Source organism: Tiliqua scincoides, chromosome 1 (genome assembly GCF_035046505.1).
Source record: "Tiliqua scincoides isolate rTilSci1 chromosome 1, rTilSci1.hap2, whole genome shotgun sequence".
NCBI lineage: Eukaryota > Metazoa > Chordata > Lepidosauria > Squamata > Scincidae > Tiliqua > Tiliqua scincoides.
This window is the reverse complement of record NC_089821.1, coordinates 80,477,388-80,500,572: the sequence shown is the minus strand read 5'-3', so window position 1 is coordinate 80,500,572 and position 23,185 is coordinate 80,477,388. Positions and strand designations below refer to the sequence as shown.

Here is a 23,185-nt window from a genome sequence, read left to right as displayed (position 1 = left end):
AGTCTTTTCCTGATTGCTTCTCATATGTATTTGAAAGGAACAGGTACTGAACTGTTTACACACTTCTTATCTGACAGCGCACATGTATATTTGTGCTGTACACTCAAGGTATACTCATATCCAAATGCAGAAATATGTCTGTACTTAAAGAAGTTAGCACATGGGCAGCCCAATCCTATGGCACCTCAGCACTGACACTGCAGCAAATGTGCCACAAGTCAGGCTTGCACCATCCAGAGAGTAGGCAGTGCCAGCAGAGAGGCCTGTGCTACTTGTCAATTCTCCAGTTTGAGCCCTGGCTGCCTGGTAGAGACAAAATGAGCACCAAGAAGCATGAAGAAGTGAAGAGGGTGGAAGGAGGATGCAGGGGAGAGGCATTCCTGGGCAAGGGGAGAGTGGAGAAAAGGTAGAATGGGGAGGATCTGGCCCAGGAAGGGGGTGGGGGCAACTGAGGCCTCCTTTCCTGAATCTTATCCCCTGTGTCAGGCTTGGAAGCCCAATATGGCTTCTCGAGTCTGCACCAGCAACTTATCTGGCACAGACTCAAGAACGTAAGGGGACAAATGTCCCCTTCCCAAAGGAGGCCTCCAGCCTGCTCAGATCCAGAACAGGATCCAATGGTAGCCATTTGGAGCCACCGCTTCTGTGCTGGATAGGATTGGACTGTAAGAGGCTGCTTATCCACCCATTTCAAAGGACTAAAAGTTCAATCTTAACAAACTTTCCAGTGCTGATGCAGCTGGGCCAATGGGGTGGACTCTGCATTTTGTAGTGGAGGCAACAGTAGTGGCAGCCTTTTCAAAGTAGGGGAATGTTTGTTCCCTTACCTCTGAGCTATGTTGAAGTTCCATGGAAAGTTGGTTAGGATGGGGCTGTAAAGTAATTAACAGTCCAATCCTAACCTGCACTGGAACAGATTACACCTGCTGCCCTGGGCTGTAGCCAGTGCAGGGTTGGGGGTGGCTGTGGTGCAACCCGGGTCAAGGGTATATTTAAGCTAAATTCAGATCTGATTCAGATCTCAGCAGATCCGGGTTAGGTTGGGCTGCTTGGAAGGGGGATGAGGAACCGGCCTAAGTGTTGGAGGCTGGTCCCCCCCCTCCCCGGAATCTACTCAGAAGTAAGTCCCATTAATGCATCGGTTCCTGAGATGCTGCTGCCTCTGAAACTTGACGCAGCAATTCATTTGTGTCCACCCGGCCAGGGTGTATACAGACAAAGCCCAGCTTGCTTGGGGAGGGCTCGGCTGGGCAGCCGCCTCTGGGCTCTGTGCATAAGCCACTATGCCCTCCTCCCTTCCAGGGCGTGACAGCATCACCTGAGCATCCACCAGACCCTGCAGGGAGCAACCTGTCCCCGCCTCGCGCTCAAAGAAGCAACAGGTAGGCGAAGCCACGCCCCCTCGAGCCCCATTGGGCCATCGTCGCTGCGCCGTGACCAATGGGAGGCCGCCTCGCTCTCACGTCCCAGCCTCCCCGCTTCTTTCCCGCTGAGGTTACCGCCGTCAAGGAGGAGTGGGCGGTGCCTGAGCTGGACCGCCCCTTCTGAGTAACCGTTGAGGGCCCGTCAGTCGGCTCGGAGCAGGAGGAAGCAAGGTCTCTTCTGGGCACTCGGCGACAATGGCGAGGGCGGGGTGTGCTCGCCATCACAAGGTGAGAAGGGGCGGAGGGCGGGCATGGGAGCCCCCTGGGCTGGGGAGACAAAAGCTACGGCTGCAGTCTAGCCACACTTCCCAGGGAGTAAGACCCACTGACTGTAATGGGACTTACTTCTGAGTAGACAGGCATAGGATTGGGCTCTGAACTAACTGGGGGGAGAGATAAATAACTTTTAGATATGACTTTTAAAGTTAATAGCTCCTGTGGCCTCTGAAGCACCCCCCCCCCCTTAAGACCATTGCAACTGAGAAGAGCCTTTGGAAGCCAGCCTGCTGCTCAGCAAGTGTAAAAAGGAAACCAGTGTGAACTGGGATGGGAGGGGTGACCATAGTGGGATCTATCTTATCTAACTAATTTTAATGCCACCCTTCCTCCAAGGAACTCAGGGTGGTGTTCATAGTTCCTTCACCCCGTCCTTTTGTCCTCACAACAGCCCTGTGAGGTGGGTTAGGCCAGTGTTTCTCAACCAGTGGTGCCAGTACCACTAGTACTTGAAGTGGTGTTTGGTGGTACTTAGAGGATCCCAGGACACCTGCTGCCCAGCAGCTAGACCTGGATAGCAAGAAACAGGCTCCAAAACATGCTTTTTTGCACTTGAAAAAACCTTCCTGTTGTTATTATTATTTTTTTATTGGCAACCTTCAGTCTCGAAAGACTATGGTATCGCGCTCTGAAAGGTGGTTCTGGCACAGCGTCTAGTGTGGCTGAAAAGGCCAATCCGGGAGTGACAATCCCTTCCACACCGGGAGCAAGTGCAGTCTGTCCCTGGTCTGTCTCCCTGGCTATGGGCCTTCCTTCTTTGCCTCTTAGCCTCAGACTGTTGGCAAAGTGTCTCTTCAAACTGGGAAAGGCCATGCTGCACAGCCTGCCTCCAAGCGGGCCGCTCAGAGGCCAGGGTTTCCCACTTGTTGAGGTCCATCCCTAAGGCCTTCAGATCCCTAAGGCCTTCAGATCCCTCCTGCAGATGTCCTTGTATCGCAGCTGTGGTCTACCTGTAGGGCGCTTTCCTTGCACGAGTTCTCCATAGAACTGTTATTATTATTATTAACAGTATTTATATAAAGCTTTTCAACAAAAAAGTTCACAAAGCTGTTGACAAAGTCAAATAACTAAATGGCTCAATTTCCCAAAAGGGCTCGCAATCTAAAAAGATGCAGAAGACCACCAGCAAGAGCCACTACAAAACACACTGTGCAGACAGTTACTCCCCCCACCCCCGCTAAATATAAGAGGGCCACTGCTTGAAACAGTGTCTCTTGCCACCCTGAGCCTCTTACTGGTGTTTGTTGTGTTGCATCTGGCCTCCCAACCCAGAAATTGTCATCTCCAGTTACTTCCAGTAACTGAACAGAATAGATGGACCATGTGTAGTGGTACAATGGAGGACAAATGTTGAGCAACACTGGGTTAGGCTATTCAGGGTATTCTGCAACCCTCTGGTAAAAGCAGAGGGTCTGACTTCGTGGGTCCCCCTTTGGAAAAAGTTAGAAATGTCTTTTCCCAGAGCCTGAATACAGTTCTTGAGAGATCTTGTGATAAGAGTGTGGATTAACAATTCAAGACAGTCTATAGGCTTTTCTGGTCTGTCTTACTGATGTAGTAGTACAGGTTGAGTATTACTTATCCAGATTGCTTGGTGTCTGGATTTTGGATTTGTCTGGATTTCAAAATAATTGCATAAATGTTATAAGAAATGCTTCTTCTTGCTCTTTTCACTGTTACCCAGTGGCGTCACTAGGGCTAGCGTCACCCAGTGCAGCGCGTCACCCCCCATGCAGTGGGCGAAGCAACACGCCAGGTGGTGGGCATGGTGATGCACCATCACTCTGCCCCCACTGGTTTTTTGTCTACCTTTTGATAGAACAAAGATAGAACACATTCTGTATGAAATTACACATTGATTGAGATATAACATGATGGTATTATTCCTCCAAACTGTGATTTTAGTGATTTTGGTCGCTAGTGGTGTCATACCCCCCTCAGGGTTGCAACTTACCTAACACCTTATTGCAGCAATAAAACTTTTAACACTGGGATCCACTTCTTAGAATGACAGTCTGTCCAAGACCCACCAGAAGTGATGTCATGCTGAAAGTGACATCATCAGGCAAATTAAAATAAATAGGTATAAATAATTAAAGTAAAACAAATAATTAAATAAGCAAAAGCCACCCCTGTTCCATCAAGTGAATTTTCTCTGAAACCTGCCTGCAGTAACACCCCCCCCCTCCAAAATCAGTAAGGTTTTCAGCCCTACGCAGTGCCCAGTTCAGTTTAAGAACTTCTGTTTAAACCAGATCACTGTCAGGATTCACCTAGTTTTGCAAGTCTCAAAAAGGTTCACCTTATCAGCTGAAGCCTGTTTTGTTCCTTTTTAGTGGAGGAGGGGGGGTGGTTGCCTTCTGGAGCACTTGTTTAGCTTCAGGTACATAGGATCGGGACCATTCTGGTAGCCTTGCACTCTCCTTCACCTGATCTTCCACACCAGCCAAGGCACGTTTGCTTACTTGGGAGTAAATGTGACCGCGAGGCTTAGTTTAGCTTTCTGTGGGGCTCAATACATTCATCTGCTTGGAGGGAGGGACTTCCTTCTCTGGTGTTTTTGGGGGCTGCATTGATTGGATCAGGACCATTCTGGTGTCGTTAGATTCCTCTCAGCCTGCCCTCTCCGATGGACTAAGGCACGTTCACCTACTCGCGAGTAAACACGCGATACGACTCACTTTCACTTTCCATAGGGATCCATGCATTTTTTGTTGTCCAGTTTTTTGACCATAACTTTTGATAGAAAGGAGATATTTTGCTCTGGTTTTTTGCATTGCATTCTGCTTGAAATTCTGCATCAGTGTTATATAATATGATGGGGTTACGCCTAACCACCACAATTTTAGCACGTCACCCCCTGTGCACGTCACCCGGTGCGGCCTGCACCCCCCTGGCGACACCACTGCTGTTACCAGTACGTGTGCCTGCTGTCCTCTGACATTTTTCAACAATGTCTGTACGGGTGCACACCATGGAGCACAGATTAGAACTTGCATCTTGTACCTTGGCTGTATGTGGGAATGACCTTCTAGTGTTCATACTACAGAAAGTTTTTTTTTTTAATGTCTTGGACAGAAATGTCTGAATTTTGGAATAGTCAGGATTTCAGATGTCTGGATAAGGGGTAATCTACCTGTATTATTATTTATGCTGTTTGTACACTGTTGTACATGCCACTTTATTGCATAAGGAAGGAATGCAAGGACCTGCCATAGGTAGATTTTGTAAACTAAAATTTGATAGTGGGAGAGGAGAGTGACATGAAGAGAAGCATTTAAACTTGTACTAGTTACCGGTATCTAGGCTTAGAGGTGGAGGTGGAAACCAGAGGATAGCCAAAAGTGCTATCCAGAAGTGGTGAGAGAGAGGCTGGTTGTATCAAACCTTTAAACCAGAAATGTGGTAGTAGTTGGCTTAGGTATGCTATGGTGGGGGTCAAAAAGTCATTGGAAAGAAGCAAGATCCCAAAGACTACTTGATTTATATTTTGGCAGTTCTATTAATAAATTGTAGGTAGATGTGGTGGTCTATTAGAAAAGAATTCAAAAGCCAAAGTAGGGTAATACGTCTATAAGGATTAACTAAAACAATACAAAGTAATAAGGAAGCTATCAAGTTCTTCATCAGGCTTTATAATAAAACAGGAAGAAGAAAAAGTGGGCATGATGAAAAAAAACCAGAGCTTTCAGTTTCTAACAGTCATTAAATGGAGTGCAGAAGGTGTGCGTAAAACCAAATTAGACATGCATGCAAAAGTGTACTATCCAGGCGTGCTTTAAAAAAAATAAAGATAGGTGTATAGAGAGAGTGAACACCAGTTAGGACCAGCACATGCAGGGAAGTTCACTCTTCCTTCACGTGCCATTTTCCAAAAATTGCCCCTTCGAAGTATCAGTTTGTTATTGAGTCAATGATTTTCTCAAGTCACTTGAAGAGCAAAGTGATGTATGGGAGGTGCTTTTTGACTTGAAAAAGCACATGGGAAAGAATGTGCTCTCTCTTGCGTGTGCATTCTGGTCTTGACTGGGGTCCCATTCCCCATGTACCCTTTGTAGCAAAAATGAGGATTTTCTGGTTAGAAGCATTCCTGGGTATTCTGGTGGGTAGCATCCATCTGCCTTGGTTTGACAGATGCAGACGTTGCTTTTCCATCGCATTAAGAAATATTAAGAAATTTCCCAGTAATTAGCAGCTCGTAGACCAGTTGATGTAGGTCTGTGGAGATGTTGTAGTGCTGTAGTTCATGGCTGATTTGCACTGTTGAAGTAGACTGATGATCTTCTGTAGTTTTACCAATATATATTAAATCAGTTTTAAAACTAAGCCATAGTGTGTGGTGTTTTTCCAGTACAAATGTATGTATGTTGACTTTAATTAAAGCAGTTCTTGGTAAGCCAGGTCTTTGGTCTGTAATAATTCTTCTGTATAAAATATTGAGTGCTTGCTTTTGCATTCAACAGGTACTGTCTTCAGGAAGGTTGACAGGATCCACCAAATTAACAAGCGGGAAAAAACAGTAAGAAATCAATAGCTTCATTAATATCTTTTGGATTAGCCCAAGGTGTTAACAGCTTATTAATATTTCCCTAGACACGTGCGCTCTTAGTTGGCTAGGCATCAGGTTCTGAAAAAGTAAATTCTCAAAGCGAACAGTCAAAATATTCAAGGCATGTTGAACTTCGACACGTTCGACATGGTCCCTCACCAAAGGCTACTGAAAAAACTCCACAGTCAGGGAATTAGAGGGCAGGTCCTCTCCTGGATTGAGACCTGGTTGAAGACCAGGAAACAGAGAGTGGGTGTCAATGGGCAATTTTTACAATGGAGAGAGGTGAAAAGCAATGTGCCCCAAGGATCTATCCTGGGACCGGTGCTTTTCAACCTCTTCATAAATGACCTGGAGACAGGTTGAGCAGTGAGGTGGCAAAGTTTGCAGACGACACCAAACTTTTCCGAGTGGTGAAGACCAGAAGTGATTGTGAGGAGCTCCAGAAGGATCTCTCCCGACTGGCAGAATGCGCTTCAAATCAGAATGGCAAAATGGCAGATGCGCTTCAATGTCAGTAAGTGTAAAGTCATGCACATTGGGACAAAAAATCAAAACTTCACATATAGGCTAATGGGTTCTGAGCTGTCTGTGACAGATCAGGAGAGAGATCTTGGGGTGGTGATGGACAGGTCGATGAAAGTGTCAACCCAATGTGCAGCAGCCGTGAAGAAGGCCAATTCTATGCTTGGGATCATTAGGAAAGGTATTGAGAATAAAACAGCTAATATTATAATGCCGTTGTACAAATAGATGGTAAGGCCACACCTGTCCATTTCTGGTTGCCACATCTCAAAAAGTACATAGTGGAAATGGAAAAGGTGCAAAAGAGGGCAACTAAGATGATTACTGGGCTGGGGAACCTTCCTTATGAGGAAAGGCTACGGCGTTTGGGCCTCTTCAGCCTAGAAAAGAGACGCCTGAGGTGGAACATGATTGAGACATACAAAATTATGCATGGGAAGGATAGAGGGATGCTCTTTACACTCTCACATAACACCAGAACCAGGGGACATCCACTAAAATTGAGTGTTGGGAGGGTTAGGACAGACAAAAGAAAATATTTCTTTACTCAGAGTGTGGTCAGTCTGTGGAACTCCTTGCCGCAGGATGTGGTGACGGCATCTGGCCTGGATGCCTTTAAAAGGGGATTGGACAAGTTTCTGGAGGAGAAATCCATTACGGGTTACAAGCCATGATGTGTATGTGTAACCTCCTGATTTTCGAAATGGGCTATGTCAGAATGCCAGATGCAAGGGAGGGTACCAGAATGAGGTCTCTTGTTATCTGGTGTGCTCCCTGAGGTATTTGGTGGGCCACTGTAAGACACAGGAAGCTGGACTAGATGGGCCTATGGCCTGATCCAGTGGGGCTGTTCTTATGTTCTTAAGTTTTGAGATAAGTTAATGAAGAAGTGTCAGGTAACATCTGTCCAATTAAGACCTTTTTTTCACCTCAAAGTACTGACAATTACTTGAGACGGTCAGCTTATTTAAAGTGTCCTCTTCAGTTTTTTTTTTCAAGCAGAACTTGTAATGCCTTCAAAAGCACTGTCCTGGTGTAACTGGTTTCAGTATTTCTGGCACTTTGGCATTTCTTATTTCCTAGATTTCCACATACAGCTTGTTTTTATGTTCTCCTTCATAAGTGTAATGAGGAGATTGTCAACATGTCCTCTCTGTGTTTCAGGAGCACCATAAGAAAAATAGCTCATTCTGATGTTGAATCTGGCTTCTCTCTTTATTCCACAGACTCTGAGGATCAGGTAAGGAGAGATTGTGATTCACCATTCACATTGTAAATGTGATCTGTGACTAAATGCTTAATGCTGAAGAAGGCTTTCACGTGTTATGCTTCCCTGCTGTGCTAGTCATCACACGAGCAGCCCAGTCCTAACCTGTACTTGAACAGTCAGGCTGACTGGCCTGTCTGTATCCAGCGCAGGTTAGGAGGTGGCTGGAGCACAATTTGGAGCAAGAGCATAGTTTTTTCTCCTAGCCCATGGGGCTACTTGGATCTGCACCAGCAAAATCACTGATGCAAATCCGAGTAGCCTGTTGTAACACCAGGCTGGCTGGGAGGGGGGATTAGGATCCGGCCTAAGGTGCTGAGGCTGGTCCCATCCCTCAGCCCAGTCTACCCACCGGCCCACCCTCCTCCCCCAAAACATCCCTGTTCCGACCTCCCGTCACCCTCTCCAACCCTCTGTGCCCAGCCTCCCTAGGCCAGCGTGAGTTTACGTCCTCTGCCACTGGATCTGGTGCCAGGAGGCCAGTGCATGTCCTTGTGCTGATCTACCCAACTCCCAAGGTGTCACGGGTGTGCTTTACAGCATGTTCCTAATACCCAGAAGGCAGTGCAAGTCCATTGAGCCTACCTAAGTGCTGGTTTTGGATTGTGCTCTGAATAAGAGAAATCAATAAGGGTGAACAAGTTCTCTGTGCTAAATTACTCACTTGTCTTCTACTTCTGTCTTCGTTTATTTTAATGTCTCCATTAAAGGAGACATTAAAACTAGGCTGCATTCAGGAATGGGAACTTGAGTCAGTTGACTCGAGTCCAAGTTGCAAAAACACAAGTTTTTTGCTGACTCATGTACACACAAGTCAGGCGTGTCAGTAACTTGAGTCTGAGGGCACTGACTCGAAAATGAGTCCCCATGCATGCAGACTCAAGTCTATCTATGTCTGAGTGTTCTTGCTTGCTTTTTTTTTTTGGCATGAAACACCTCGTTGGGACATCATTCAGGCTGGGTGAGTGGCAGAGAATTTCCAGTCAGGAGGCAGGGAAGGGTTAATATTTTGGTTTTGCATTGAGCAGGAGGCGGGAGAGGCATGAGCGAACTCTCTTGTTCATCTCTGAAGGAACTAATGATCATTGGATGAAGGTCTTTTTCCCTGGACGAGTGAGGGGAGAAGGTGGCGGGGAGAAATTCATGGCATGGCTCTTACAGGCTCATTGAATGACTGTCCACAATGCGACTGCTACTGAGCAGAGCTGCAAAGGATTGGGCCATACTAGTAAGCCTCCCAGCTGCTGCGCATGACCCTTCTTGCTGCTTCTGTTCCCACTCTCACACAGTTCATCTGACCCCCTCCTGCCTTGTTCACAGTTGGGATGGGGTTATCAGGGATTGTTAAATGAGAACTCTGACACACGCACATGAACCCTGGCAGCAGCTCTGTTTTTTTCCACTGAGCTGTGGCTGACTTTTTAATGGAAAGACTCAGGACTCGAGTCTTTTAGAATCCCTAAAGCGTTCTGGGTGACTGAAAGTCTGCCCATTAGGATTTGTTTTCGAGTCAAGTTAAAGGAGGACTCGAGACAAACTGTTTTGAATTTGCCTATCTTTGGCTACTTTTAAATACATAAAGTAGCCAGATTTAAAATTAGTACAATAGAAATAAAAGAAATGGGGGGAAAAAAACCATGAACGCTCCTACAAACTCCATCCAGCTCCTTTGAACAACCCAAATAACCACTTAAGTAGTCTTTGAATGCTTCTGAAAGGTGTTTGGGATTTAGAGTCTCCAGAGAAGAGAGTTCAGAGCAGCTACTGAGAATTCTTCTTTGTAAATGCTCAGTACTTGCTCGTTTGATACTGCTATTAAGGGCAGACCATATGTATATGCATGTTATAAAACATACCAGATAAGGATATGTAAAACATCTTGCTATATGATTTAGGTGAAATAGAATATTTTACCAGCTTGCAGAATAAAATATTTTGTGATGAGCTGCTTTGATGTGGCGTAAAATTACCTTCTGCAGTCTTATTCCTCTCCCTTTTCACAGGTTACAACTATTCATAATGGCCTTGATCGCTGTGCAGCTTTACTAAAGGATATTTTACAAAATGAGCATGAAGGTAGTATCTCTTTGATTACCTGAGTGCAGTTTTCATTCTTTGGATGACTTTTTAAATACATTTTTGCTAACTGGTATTTGTTTGAATTGGTGGTAGCAACAGAGGCTGTCCGTCGAAAGCCAGGAAGAGCAACTGTTGTTAGAGCAACTTCCAGACCTTTACTTGGTAAAGTAAATGGCTCAAAGAAGAGGGGCCCAAAAAAGAATATTCCTCCTCCAAATGTGCGTAAAGAAGTTGGTAAGCCATTTGTTCAGTTTCAATGTTTTAATCATAACAATAGAATAATTCCAACAGTGTAATATTCAGTTTATGCTTTAATGTTTAAAGCTCTGTTTGTGCTTGTTAATAACCTTGCTGCACTGTCTATCTTCTGTAAATTGCCCCTGTACTAGCTGTTTTTATTTGCATCATGGAAATGTATCTCCAGCCATAGTTTGTGAATATGTGGGAGTAAACCATTGTGTTTACTACACACTGCAAGAGCAGGATTAGTGTTGTATTCAGATGTTATTGGATAAACCTCAACACTCCTCTGTTTTTCATAGTGCCCGAGTCTAACAAGAAGCCATCTTCAATCAATTCAATTGCTGTTGAAAAAGACAGGATATCTGTAAGCATGAGTGAAGAAGCACCTCCCGTTCAACCAATTCATGTGCATTGCACTCAGCATTCTCCTGTAATGCATCAGAAACTGTGTGAGCATGTACAAACCCAAATGTCTCTGCTAAATAACCAACCTTCAGAGAAATCTAATGGTGTTCCCAAAGTACCACTTTGCACTGCTCCTGAAAATGGTGAGAGGGAATATCACATTTTAGTTTGATAAGTATGTCTGTTTTTAGTAACATTGACCTTAGTATTAATGTTGTTCTTTGCCCTCTACCATGGTAGGATATCAACCAGTTATAGCATTCAACTACCGTTTGCCAACCTCCACACCTGCTTTGTCACCGGAGCACGCATCTAATCCTTCAGTTGTTCAACCTGTAAGTGTTTGGCTTAAGCCTGCAATTAAATTAGCCTTGCCATGCTTTATTCTGTGTGTCATTGACAGTCAAATCTGAGCCACATAAAAAGGACCTTTTTTACACAATTAAAAATGTTTGGGTTTTTGTCATTCACCAATCATGCCCTTTCCCATATAGTATACATTTGGTTTGGTCTGCTATAAGCTCAGTTGCCCTTTTGTGATGTTTTCCTTTGATGAATAGCTGTTTTAAGCGTCTGATCTTAAAGCGCATAGGCTTTACAGAGGGTTTGCCGACTGATGTACCCATCCAGACTGTAATTAGGGAAAAGAAACTTCACTTGCATTGCAGAGGCATTAACAGATTTTCAAATGCAGTATTTTAGGGACTGCTCTGCTTTTTGTTATGGTTAATACTGCAATTTTCAAATTTTTAGATCCTGTTTTCTGCTCACACACACACACGCACACACACACACACACTGTTATCAAACAACCAAGATATAAATTTTGGTTTGGGGTGTGTGCAAGAGGGGTGCCTACAAGAGGGGTGCAAAGCTTGTGTGTGTCTGTCCTGGCTGATTGGGCAGGACTGAGGCCTCTGGGGATGACATAATAGCTGTGCATGTCAGAGCTGACAACTGAGGATAGCAGGCAAGGAAGACAGATTTGGAGGGGTGGAGGCAGGGAGGTTTAAAGGCTGCAATGGTGGGAGTTTCCTAGGCTTTTAAAGGGACAGAGGGCCATTCTTCCATACCCTTAGTCTGTTGTGCTATTTCTTCCACTCTGAAGGGGATTCCCTGCTGGGCAAGCTATTTCCTCCCTGTCTGCCCTAACCCCCCCCGGGTCAGAAAGGGTCTAGTGTGTGGGGCATCCAGCCTTGAACCAAGCATTTGTCAAACAGAAAACCCCTTCATACTGTACCTGAATTAAACCCCTTTCCTGCAGTAATCAGAGTTGTAGCATGTTCCTTGGGTCAAGATGGAGTCCTGTTTCCCATTCTGCACCCCTTTTGATGTAGCACTTTCCCTTGGGAAGGGGTGGAAAGGGCAGACTGCATATCTGAAAATCTCTCTTTACACCCACACACACTTCTCTTAATGTTTAACTATTTTTTTTAATTCCACCTTTCCCATTCTTTCTCACTCTTTTTGTATTCTTTTGGACCCATACTGCACACTAGTAGAACCATGACTGGGGTGGGGGAGGGAAGGAAGCAAAGGGAGAGAAGCTGATGGAATGCTGAGAGAGCGCTGGAGTGCTGTGAGCATAGCCACAGTAGCACTCCATCCACTTAGAAGTACAGATATGATTGTTTGTGTTTACTTTATATAGGGTGTTCTTGTGGAAACCTGCACCCAGTGTGCACCACAAATGGAACCCGTTCTTTTGCGATCAGATTCCACTGCCTCTAGTGCCCAAGTGCAGCCTAGTGCTGTTGGTCCTGCTCTGCCTAATGTGCCTCAGCCTACTCAGAGCAGTTCCACAGGATCTGCAGTTCTTCCTCCACCTGATGGCAGAGATGCTATGTTGGATCAAGGGAGCCACAAACAGCAGCTGAAAGAGGCAGACCTATTAAGGTGTATTCAAGCTCACCTAGCTCTGTTGCAAGCGCATGAGAGAGAGAATGGAAATGCTAATGGAAAGTTCCAGGATATTGATCCAATAAAACACAAGTCCTCAAATCCTAAAGAAGGAGAACTTGCTGAGGAAAATAGTGAAGGCATCATGAGTGAAGAGGAAGACTTGGACGGAGTGGACATGGCACCAGTGAGAGATACAAGCTGTCAGACTAGTTTTGACAAGAAAGTGTTTAAGCCTACAAAAGCAAGCCTGCAGAAAACAGCTCAAAAAGTGTCAACTGTGAAGTATCTTTTGGGAGAACTCAAGGCCCTGCTAACAGACCATGGTAAAATGGGCTTTCTGTTCATGCTTTGATGGATTGATACTGCTGCAAAATGGAATGCAAATATGACAAAGTCAGAGTTCATAGTTCATCAGTGTTTGTGCTAAAGTTGCATACTTCAGCATTTGCCTGAAAGATTAAAACTATTTTGTCTTTTACAATGGGCATAGTACACTGTTACCTTCTCCTGCAGAAGTCTTATATGGGAGATATGTCCCTTATTCACATTCAGAATGTGTCACTGGTTGTTTGTTTTTCTAAAGGCATCATGAAACGCAAATGTACCAATGTAAAATTAATATATTCTAACTGGATCAATTTCTTGTACTAAAGTTCAGTAATATATCCACAGTTTGCTAGTTTCCTATGTTGCCTGTATGTTTATCCTGCACTAACAATTTTGGGGTTTCCTTGATTATGAAATCATAACAGCTTCTGGAGGAGCTTGATAAGTTGATGTGCTCCGAGAAGTCATTGAAATTTATCTTCCTGTTTTGCCCCATGCTAATCAAATGAATAGATTATAAAATCAGCCCTATAAATATTGATCAAACTTTTTTCTAGAGAAAAGTATCCATAACTGAATACTCTTTGCTTTTTTGTTGTCTGCAATACACTATTTGGGGCTATATGGAAGTAAATTCCTTTGATTTTAACAATTAATTATAAGTAAATATCTTTAAGGTCATGGTGGCAATCAATCAGGACTTAAAGTTGTGGCCACTGATTGCAGAAACTGATCAATGATGCATTTGCTTTTAATGTGCATCTATTCTATTTTTTTGTTTGTTTGTTTTTTGGGTGGGGGGGGTTGGCTCTTAGTAGGAAATATGTCCTGTGTGAAACTACCCTAGAATGTATTGAAGACAGGGTTCAGTTTGAAACCTCTTATAATTTGGCATCAAAAGGAGGAGGTGTGTTCTGGCTTGGAGCACAAAACAGCACACTTTCTGATTTAATCTTTCTAAAAGATACAATCACATATAATCTGATCCGTGTGTGTTTCCCTTCCCTTCATCCCAAGGAAACAAATCCACGTCAAGGGGGAGGGATAAGACATTTGCTGGTGAAAGACTTCTTCACAGGAATCACATATAACTAAAGATACGATCTAGTAGAAGGCTACTATTCCAAAAGTCAATTTTGCCCTTTGCTGTCTTCCTCCTTCCACTCCCACTCACTTATTGTATTCAATCATCGGTTTTCCATGTATTTATTTATTTTCTGGCCCTCAACACTGTTTCAGATATACAATGCAGCCCTCATGCCAAAATGTTTGGAGACCCCTGTGCTATATTGATCCCCTGCATTAGTTGCTCCAGCTGTCAGTGGAGGACTAGAGGCCACGGGTGTCAGTTGACATCACCCTTCCTGGATCAGGGCTCTTCTCAGGTACTCTGTGGTAGTTCACAAAGTGCCCCATGCCACCATTTCTTCAGAAACTAGGGTGTATTTCCCACTCCTTGCAGCTCAGCCCCTTCATAGGTGGGCTGGTCCATTGCCTTCCTGCTCCCATTTAACACCATTTACCTTTCTCAGCTGGCCTTGCCTTCCTTTCTTCCTCCCTCTTTGAGTCATTTCACTGTCTGTCCCAGCTTTTTGTACTTCTCTCCATCCTACAGCCTTTCATCTCATCTGGTCTGTTTCCCTTGCCTCTTTCTCCCTTCACTTGTCCATTGTCCTTATCCTTCATCTCTTCTCCCCCGCATCTACTCTGCGCTCTTGAGTCTTCCCACTCTTGGTAATCCTACTCCCTCCCAGTCAGCTGCCCTGCCCAAGACTCCTTTCCTCCTTGTCTTATAGTACCTAGCAAGGACATAAACACCAGTACATTAGAACCAGTTGGCCAGCCAAAACAGCCACACACAGCTCGCTCTCTGTTACGCATGCTGAAGCAGGGCACCATGGTCCGTCTAGATACTTCCTCAGATTTTTCCTTCTTTCTTGCAGATGATTCAGAAATATTGAGGCTGCTAGGTGAAGTGGAGGACTGTATCTCTCTCCTGCCTACAACTGTTGGAAGTTCAATTGTGCAAGCGGAAATAGCACTTGCTCTTCAACCTCTCAGAAGTGAAAATGCCCAGTTGCGCAGGTCAGTAAAATGTATATAGAAGAGCTACCTACGTAAGAGTATTGTGTTGGTTCACTAGAATCTAGGTTGCTGTTCAGAGCAGAAAAGGAAGGATGAGTATATGATTAAAGCAAAGGGACTCTCAGTAGGATTCTAGATGTTTGCTACACATCTAGAATGTACTGTCTGTAAAGAGGAAATACAATGTATTAAAATGTTAAAAGCTCTTGCAGAAAACTTTAAAACTGAAATGAGTGTGGCACACCAGTGGAGTATTCCTGTATTTCTGGCACTGAGTCTCTTCTGATTTGGCAGAAGAAGATAGTAATGCCATACCTGGGTTAGCATTTCCCTACTCTAGTAACCTCTGCTTGAAAGCAAGAGATGTCAGAGACAATCAGGAGGTAGGAAGAGTACATTGATTTCTCTTTTGTGTACTCTTGCTCCAGTCTCCCACTTCCAGGTAGGATTCCTTGGGGAAGAAAGGTGGTCAGCAAAGGTAAGTAGTGAACATGGGATCCAGTGTCCTGTCATAGTTATCTCAGTATTACTGATACGTGTGCTCACAAAGACAGAAATGTATCAAGTGTTAGTTCCACTTACCTACTTATTGTTCTGCCATTGGTAAGAACTGTGTTTAGTGTGAATATGCATCACTGATGTTTAGTGATGCATGGCTGTTTCTGCTGACTTTGATTAGATCAGCACTATTAATGCCAAGCTGGTTGGAAGTTACTGCTTTAGTGGCAACAAGGGTTTAACTGTGCAATATGGGAGTGACTGTGAAAATGTTTGCTTGAGGTTTCTTGTATCTCAGAATTGTTTCGGTTCACATGGAGCCATTTTCCCAAGCAGTGTTCTCTGTAAATTTACCAGAGCTTAAAGAGTTGTGTCAGAATAGACAAAGAGTAAACTAAAAAGATTTGACTCAAATCAAGGAAGGAGAGATTAATTAATGGAGAGGGAATTCCCCCCCCCCCCATTTGCCTTAGAAAAGAGTTCCTAATTCAGACTTTTTCTAATTCACATATAGGCAATTGAGAATATTAAATCAGCAACTCAAGGATCAAAAAAGAGTGAAGAAAGAATACAGCCAGGATAACAAGTTTGAATGTAAGTGGCAGTATGTAAATATTCAAGTATACTTTAAAAACATATACAAGATTGACACTTGAGAAACAGTGATATTTTCTCTGGTTATTTACAACAGTTATGGAGGTCGTGTGTTTTGTTTTGGTCTACAAAGTACTTGAAAAATTCATTGTATTCATCCAGTCACAATAACTCTTTGAGGCCCATCACTTTCAGTCGTATTATTTGGATGAAGAACCATCTTACGCTGCCTCTGATTCTTGCTTGGAAAGCCCATGACTGTACATGAATTTGAACTAAAGTCCAATTCTCCAGGACTGTGCCTCCTACACTGGTTCTGATGTCACACTATGGAACCAGTTCAACAACCATGTGCAACATTCCCACCCCTATGGTTTTCTGTAAGATTTTAAGCATTTTTAAAATATTGATTCAATAAAGGTCAAGTATCTGTGTTGTTGGATGCAGGTCAGACAGTACTGCCCTATATATATGGCAATATAGCCAACTGTTTGTAAATGTCGCATACACAGAAATCATATCACAGTGAAACTCAAATGGCCCAGCATCTGATTGTATGGCACTCCTGACACTCTGGCAGCAAAATGGCTGGGGTTTGGCAGTCATTCCAAGCTGCTGCAGCCACATAAATGACATGGGCAAGGACTCTGTTTCCGACATGGCTCTTTTGCCCTTCCCCTGGACCTGCTGTGAGGCACAAGAGGAGCTGCCTGTGCTCACCACAAAGGATAGCCCCAGCCCTGCAATCACACTGAAGGTTCCTTCTCACCATCTCAGCCTAGACCTCTTGGGAGGTGGTGTAAAAAGAGATCACAGCCAGTTTATAGCAGTCCAGAAGGCCAGTGTTTGCCTTTCACTGCTCAGCTGGCAAGGAAACTCTGTATATAAAAAATGTTCCTGTTTGTAGTACTTTCTGAGAGTCCAGCGTGTCCAATAATCCTACACCACAGAGGTCCTAAAGGTGCCAGACTATCAGGAGTCTAGTATACTTAAGGGTTTTTTAAAAAGTTTTCTAGTGTAGCTGCATAACTGCCCAAGACATTAAAAAAATGAAGTGGTTACTTTCTCCTCTTTTGCCTACTCAATCCAGAAATAATGAATGCTATATTTTTTAGCAACTCTATCCCAACTTCACATAAAGGAATTTCACTGCAGCATATGTCTGCTAATAATTATGATCATATTGAGCTAGCTGACACAATCGTATTTCTCATGTATGTGACTGTATCAAGAAAGGCAGAATGAGGTAGAAATATGTCCCTGATTAAAACTGCTGCTCACTAGAATCCTAAGAGATGCAAGCCTCAACTGCTAAGGATTTCATTAGTCAAATGTGGCATTTTGAATTTAGCCTGCATGGAAATGGGTAGCCACAGTGTTGCTGTTGCAGAAAATTCACATATCTTCTAAGGAGGCAAGCTGCAATATTCTGCAATGGCTAAAGCTTCTAGATCACTGTTTCTCAACCAGTGGGATGGGTACCACTGATGGTACTTGAGGTGTCTGGTGCTACTCACGGGATTCCTGGACACCTGCCACCTAACAGCAAGACCAGGACTGCGACACAACAAACAGCAGTAGGAGGCTCAGATCAGCAGGCATAGCTCCAAAGTATGCTTTCCCATGCTCAAAAAAGCCTCTTATTGGTGTTTATCATGTTGTATCTGGCCCCCAAACCTAGAAGAAGAACCCTAGAAGTAACTAGCGATGTAATTGCCAGATATTTCCACTGGCACTTTGAATAGTGGACGATGTGATGTGATAGGGTGGAGGACAAATGTTGAGAAACACTGTTCTAGACCAGTAATTTTCAGCCTCTTTTCAACCCACAGCACACTGACAAGGTACTGAAATTGTCAAGGCACACCATCAGTTTTTGGACAATTCCCAAGGCACACCGCACTGCTGGTGAGGAGCTCGCATCCCCCTATGTACCCTACTAATAAATGACCCCAAACTCTGGTGGCATGCCTACGGACTGCTTAGGGCACACCAATATGCCATGTTACATTGAAAATCACAGTTCTAGACAGTCATCTTCAAAGGCAGTGCAATGCAGAATGAGTTGTAGTAGTCATGCCTAGGGCATTGCAGCTATTGCTCTTGGTCCATGAACTCAACTGTGTGTTTTCCTCCTGTAGTTGTGTCTCTTCAGTCTTTGAATACTACTCTACAGAGTCAATTGAATGAATCCATGAAAAGCATTGAGTTGCTGCAGAATAAAAATGAAGAACTCATTAAAATCCTAGAAGACCAGAAAGAGGAAAATAAAAGCCTGACTGCCACAATCCACCAGAGAGAGCAGGAGCTGCTTGGAAAGAGACAACAGTATGATATTGACTCAACAAAACTCAAACTGGGTGTGTACCAACTGCAGTTTTATTTAGTTGGAGCAGTTGTATTTATTTTTAATTAGGGTATTTATGTACTGCTTTTTTTTGAAGTTCCCTCCAAGGTGACTTAGACTTTTCTCTCTGCATTATGTAACAAGTTTAAAGGTGTATATTCTATTAATACATATTTTAGAGGCAGATGAGACGTTATCCAGCATGAAGAGCCTCCAGTACAAATTGCAAGCAGCAGAGAAGGAGAGCCAGATCTTGGGTATAATGTTGCGTCAGCGAGATGCAGAAGTGAACAGGCTGCGCGAACTGACTAGGTAATGTCACCCTAGCTTTCTCATTTGCCACTTCATTTTAGCTTTGTAGTAAGGGAGACATCTGTGCCATAGAAACCTACAAAAGATGTACAATAGTTCAGAAAAAAATAACATTTTAACTGAGTTTGCACTTCAGTCATTCAATAGTTTGGTTACAAGAACCCAGTTTATTTAAGACCTAACTTGAAGTGGTGCTTTTTAAAAATTAGGATGTGGGGCATAAAAAGGAACAGTGGAAAGACATACAAATGAAGAGACTGGGCCAAGTTACTTTCAGTTCTTTAATCATAGATCTGGAAGCAATTTCACTTTAGCCACCTATGAAGTATAGGTGCAACCTTGTTATACACAGATTTGACTCAACAGAAATGGCCACTAAGAACATAAGAAGAGCCCCGCTGGATCAGGCCAAAGGCCCATCTAGTCCAGCTTCCTGTATCTCACAGTGGCCCACCACATGCCCCAGGGAGCACACAAAACAGGAACAACCTGCATCCTGGTGCCCTCCCCTGCATCTGGCAATTGGAGGCAGCTTGCCACTAAAACCAAGAGCTTGCAACTACCTACTATGACTTGTAACCTGTAATGAACTTCTCCTCCAGAAATCTGTCCAATCCCCTCTTAAAGGCATCCAAGCAAGATGCCATAACCACTTCTTGTGGCAAAGAGTTCCACAAACTAATTACACGCTGGGTAAAGAAATATTTTCTTCTGTCTGTCCTAACTCTCCCAACACTCAGCTTTCGTGGATGTCCCCTGGTTCTGGTGTTATGCAAGAGGGAAAAGAGCGTTTCTTAATCCACTCTATCCATCCCCTGCATGATTTTGTATGTCTCAATCATGTTTAGGCTCGCTTCCGTATCAAGAGGCATTTCAGTTCATCAAATGCATATTTTTTTTTTTAACATCAAAAGGCAGGAACTTTACAGGATGGCAAACAGAACATGTTCCCCATTAAGTCAGGAGATTCCTATATTGCATGGTCAAGTAGCCTCATATCTATCTGCACAGTTATCAAAAAAGGAGAGCCTTCTCCCTTGCTAGATTTAATGTGCTCCCATCTGCTGTTCTTACTGCAAATGAGAAGAAATGTGCTGATCCCTGGAGAAGGGGACAGAAATTCATCCCTTTAAAATCAGTTTAAAAAACTGCTTTTCTTACTATTGTAGAGAGTGTCATGCAAGGGATTGCAGGTATAACCTAATTATCCACAGATTTTTCTATCTCCATGAGGACCCTTTAAATTAAGGGCAGTTGCTTAACAATAGCCTTGTTGATGTGAGAGAAGGTAGCTGCTGATGCTCTCTCCAAGGCAAAGTGACCTCTCCCACCATGTGAAAGAAAGATCACTTTGCTTTGGGTGAAGGTAGGGGTCCTTGGCTCACCTGGAGAGAGACTGGTTGACGGATTGTCTGCCTAATGACGCTCTTAACATCACAAAGGTCAGCAAGGCTGTTTTTAAATCAGGGAAGGGAATTTGTTTTTTAAATTGATTTGCTTTAGTGTGTTTTTGCCATCCATGAGTTCTGGGAAAGGAGCCCACACAAATAATGAGACTCAACCTGTATTGTCTAATCTAGTGGAACATGGCTTGGAAAATGTTCACCTTTTCGAGCAAGAAGTGATGCACAGAATTCTTACTGAACGGTTAGCTTGTCAGATACACAGTATATGAATTGTTTTGACTGTAGTAGTTAGCCACCAGGTGGTGGTAGTGACTCATGCATAGAATTAAATCCTTTTGCTGAAAAACAGAAATGGGCATTTGGTGTTGCCAGAGTATTTGAACACCGTTAGATTCTTGATTCTTCACTTTTTTATTATTGTTAGTCCATTTGGGGGTACCACAGCAAGTGGAAGTAGGTTTCCTGGCTGTAACCCTCTCTGGATGGGGAACCACATTTACAAATGAGTCCTGCATACATGGTTCCATCTCTGATTCCACAGCAGGAGCTGTATATACCATGCCCATTCAAAAAAGCTTACCATTCCATTCATCAGCCGCACCAGGATGTTGAAAAGACAGTGGGCTGCCCTTGTACTTACAGAGCTACTTCCTAGGCCCTAGTCACTCTTGACACCTGGGAGCTGCTGTTCACAGTTCTGTTCCGTGCAGCTGCATACCACAGCCCTGTAAGCAGCACCCATGCCAGTTCTCTCCCACTCAGTTGATAGCCCTCCTCCCAAGTATCCCATCCCTGTGACTGCTGGTTCCTTATGCCTTGAATAAAATTCCAGGGAAGCAGCTGCTTTTAAGTTTGAGGTGGATGAGGCTGAAGTGGACCTGAGGAGGTTTGGAACAGAATATAATATAGTGTACACTTTTTTCCCATGGACTGGTATCCTTTAATTTTAGAAGAAATTGGTTATGTGCTTAAAAAACTCAATATTCTATTTCCACAGAATAGTAGTTTAGTTGTTTGTCTCTTATATAAACTTGTCATTCTGCTGCAGCTCACTATGAATAAATAGTAGTATGCTGCTTGGAGTGCCTAACGATTAAGTTAGATTTTATTTGTTGTAGGGGGTACAGCCTACTTGCAGGCCTCCTGCTATTTAACTTGAAAGGGATAGTTTTTGTGCTTTTAGCATAGTCATGTGCTGTGCTAATCAAAATTCAGCCACTATATTATTCTTAACAGGGCTCTACAGGGCAGTATGTCCAAACTTCTCTTGGATCTTACCATGGACACTGCTAAACCCAAACAGGAAAGGGGGCTGTCAAGAACTCTCTTGGAAATTCATGAGAAACAGCTGCAGTCTGACTCAATATATCCTCTGAGTGCTTCTGTAATTAGCTACCTCAAAAAATTAGAAACTGACCCTGTTCTGATGGATACAGAGCAAGAATTATCAGAAAGTGGGATGAAAGACCAAAATCAAGTCTATGACATAAAGGCCGCTGAACAGTCTCCTCCAAGGAGTCTTGTTAGGACTGAGGAAGCCATGCCTTCAAGTGATGTGTTTTCCTTTCTACAGCCTCATGTTGAAGGATCTAGTGACTTGAGTACTTTAATAGATGGACACAATCCAGATGAGACTCTTTACATTCCTTTGACTAGCAGTCAGATGAAGAAACCAGCAACTGACCAGAGGTCAGACATGCAACAGCTTCCTCAAAAACTGAACTCTGACACTGGGTTGGCCAATTTGAAACAACCAAATAGGTTTGGGATGCTGAGTGAGACAAAGGTCTTTGATAAGCTCTATGGTAGCTACAGTCCAATAAAGGCACTGGAAAATAAATCTGAAACTATGAGGACAACAGCAAAGCTGGAAGGTGAAACGTTCCAAATGCAGCCAAGAGCAATAACAAATGGAGCTGCTAAAGCCATCTTGGATAATCCAGACAGACTTGAGTCTGATAGGTGCATGAAAGATTTTATTTCACATCAGAAAGGGAACATACCGACAAACAGCTTTGGAATTTCTGCTCCTGACTCCAGTTTTTCAACTTCTGACTGGCTGTCAAGAAAATCTGAATGGACCATATCTTCCTTTTCAACGTTCACATCTCGAGATGAAGAGAACTTCAAAAATGGTTTAGCAGCCTTAGATGCCAACATAGCCAGGTTACAAAAAACACTGCAGAATAGTTTGAACAGAACAAAGAATCCTTAATGTACTTATTTTGAACAAGCACGAAGAACATGCCATTCTTCAAATCAGTAATATTTATAATAGTCTTGGACTGTATTTTGTATAAATGGATGTCTTTTTTTGAATTAACATTTATTTTCTTATTGAAACTGAAGGGCTATCATCACTAGAATCAATTGTATGTTTGAGATGTGTTTTTATATTTTAAGAGACTCAATTGTACTAATAAAATGGATGTATTAATGATGGTTAGAGCTTACTTGTTATTGGTATTACTGCATAATCTAAAGCACAAACAAATTTCTGAAGTACAGGCATTGGGGCATTCTCACCACTTGCTTAGCAATCCCACTGACTTTCCAGAACAGAACCTGACACTTATCCTTGGCTGCAATACTGTTTTACCCAATGCAGTTCAGGCCAAGGATATGAGATACTGTTCTGGAAAGTTAGGACTACACATCTAGCAAAGAGACATCTAGTGGCATGATCAAGTGATACAAAATTATAAATGATGTGAAGAGCCATTTCTGCCCACTCATAATAATAGAACTGAAATGTGTTGGCAATATTTGCAAGCACATTTTACTGAAATAGTAACTTATGGAATTCACTGGCTATCAGAACATCCTGGGGCAAGTGGTTTTACTAAGTTTGTAGATTGATCAATGGGTATTAATATGAATGCTTTATTTAGCTGTGATGAGATAGGATTGTTATCTACCTTGTGTACACAAGCCTTAACAAAAAAA

The 23,185-nt window shown here is 43.3% G+C and overlaps 1 protein-coding gene across 1 annotated transcript; it reads left to right on the top strand.

Moving 5' to 3' along the window:
* Positions 1–1,569: 1,569 nt before the first annotated feature.
* Positions 1,570–22,584, top strand: CCDC14 (coiled-coil domain containing 14). The gene is made up of 13 exons (XM_066634850.1): positions 1,570–1,652; positions 6,164–6,219; positions 7,939–8,014; positions 10,045–10,117; positions 10,214–10,354; positions 10,663–10,911; positions 11,009–11,103; positions 12,420–12,993; positions 14,941–15,082; positions 16,095–16,174; positions 18,316–18,534; positions 18,701–18,833; positions 21,476–22,584. Exons 1-13 carry the CDS (start codon positions 1,620–1,622, stop codon positions 22,452–22,454), a joined length of 2,850 nt encoding a protein of 949 aa, XP_066490947.1. The 5' UTR covers positions 1,570–1,619; the 3' UTR covers positions 22,455–22,584.
* The last annotated feature ends 601 nt before the right edge of the window (positions 22,585–23,185 follow it).

Bases quoted from the DNA above. Each gene is read 5' to 3' on its own strand.
- CCDC14 (XM_066634850.1), top strand. From the start codon at position 1,620: ATGGCGAGGGCGGGGTGTGCTCGCCATCACAAG. The intron at 11,104-12,419 runs GTAAGTGTTTGG...TACTTTATATAG, and splicing joins ATCCTTCAGTTGTTCAACCT to GGTGTTCTTGTGGAAACCTG. The intron at 18,535-18,700 runs GTGTGTACCAAC...TACATATTTTAG, and splicing joins CTCAACAAAACTCAAACTGG to AGGCAGATGAGACGTTATCC.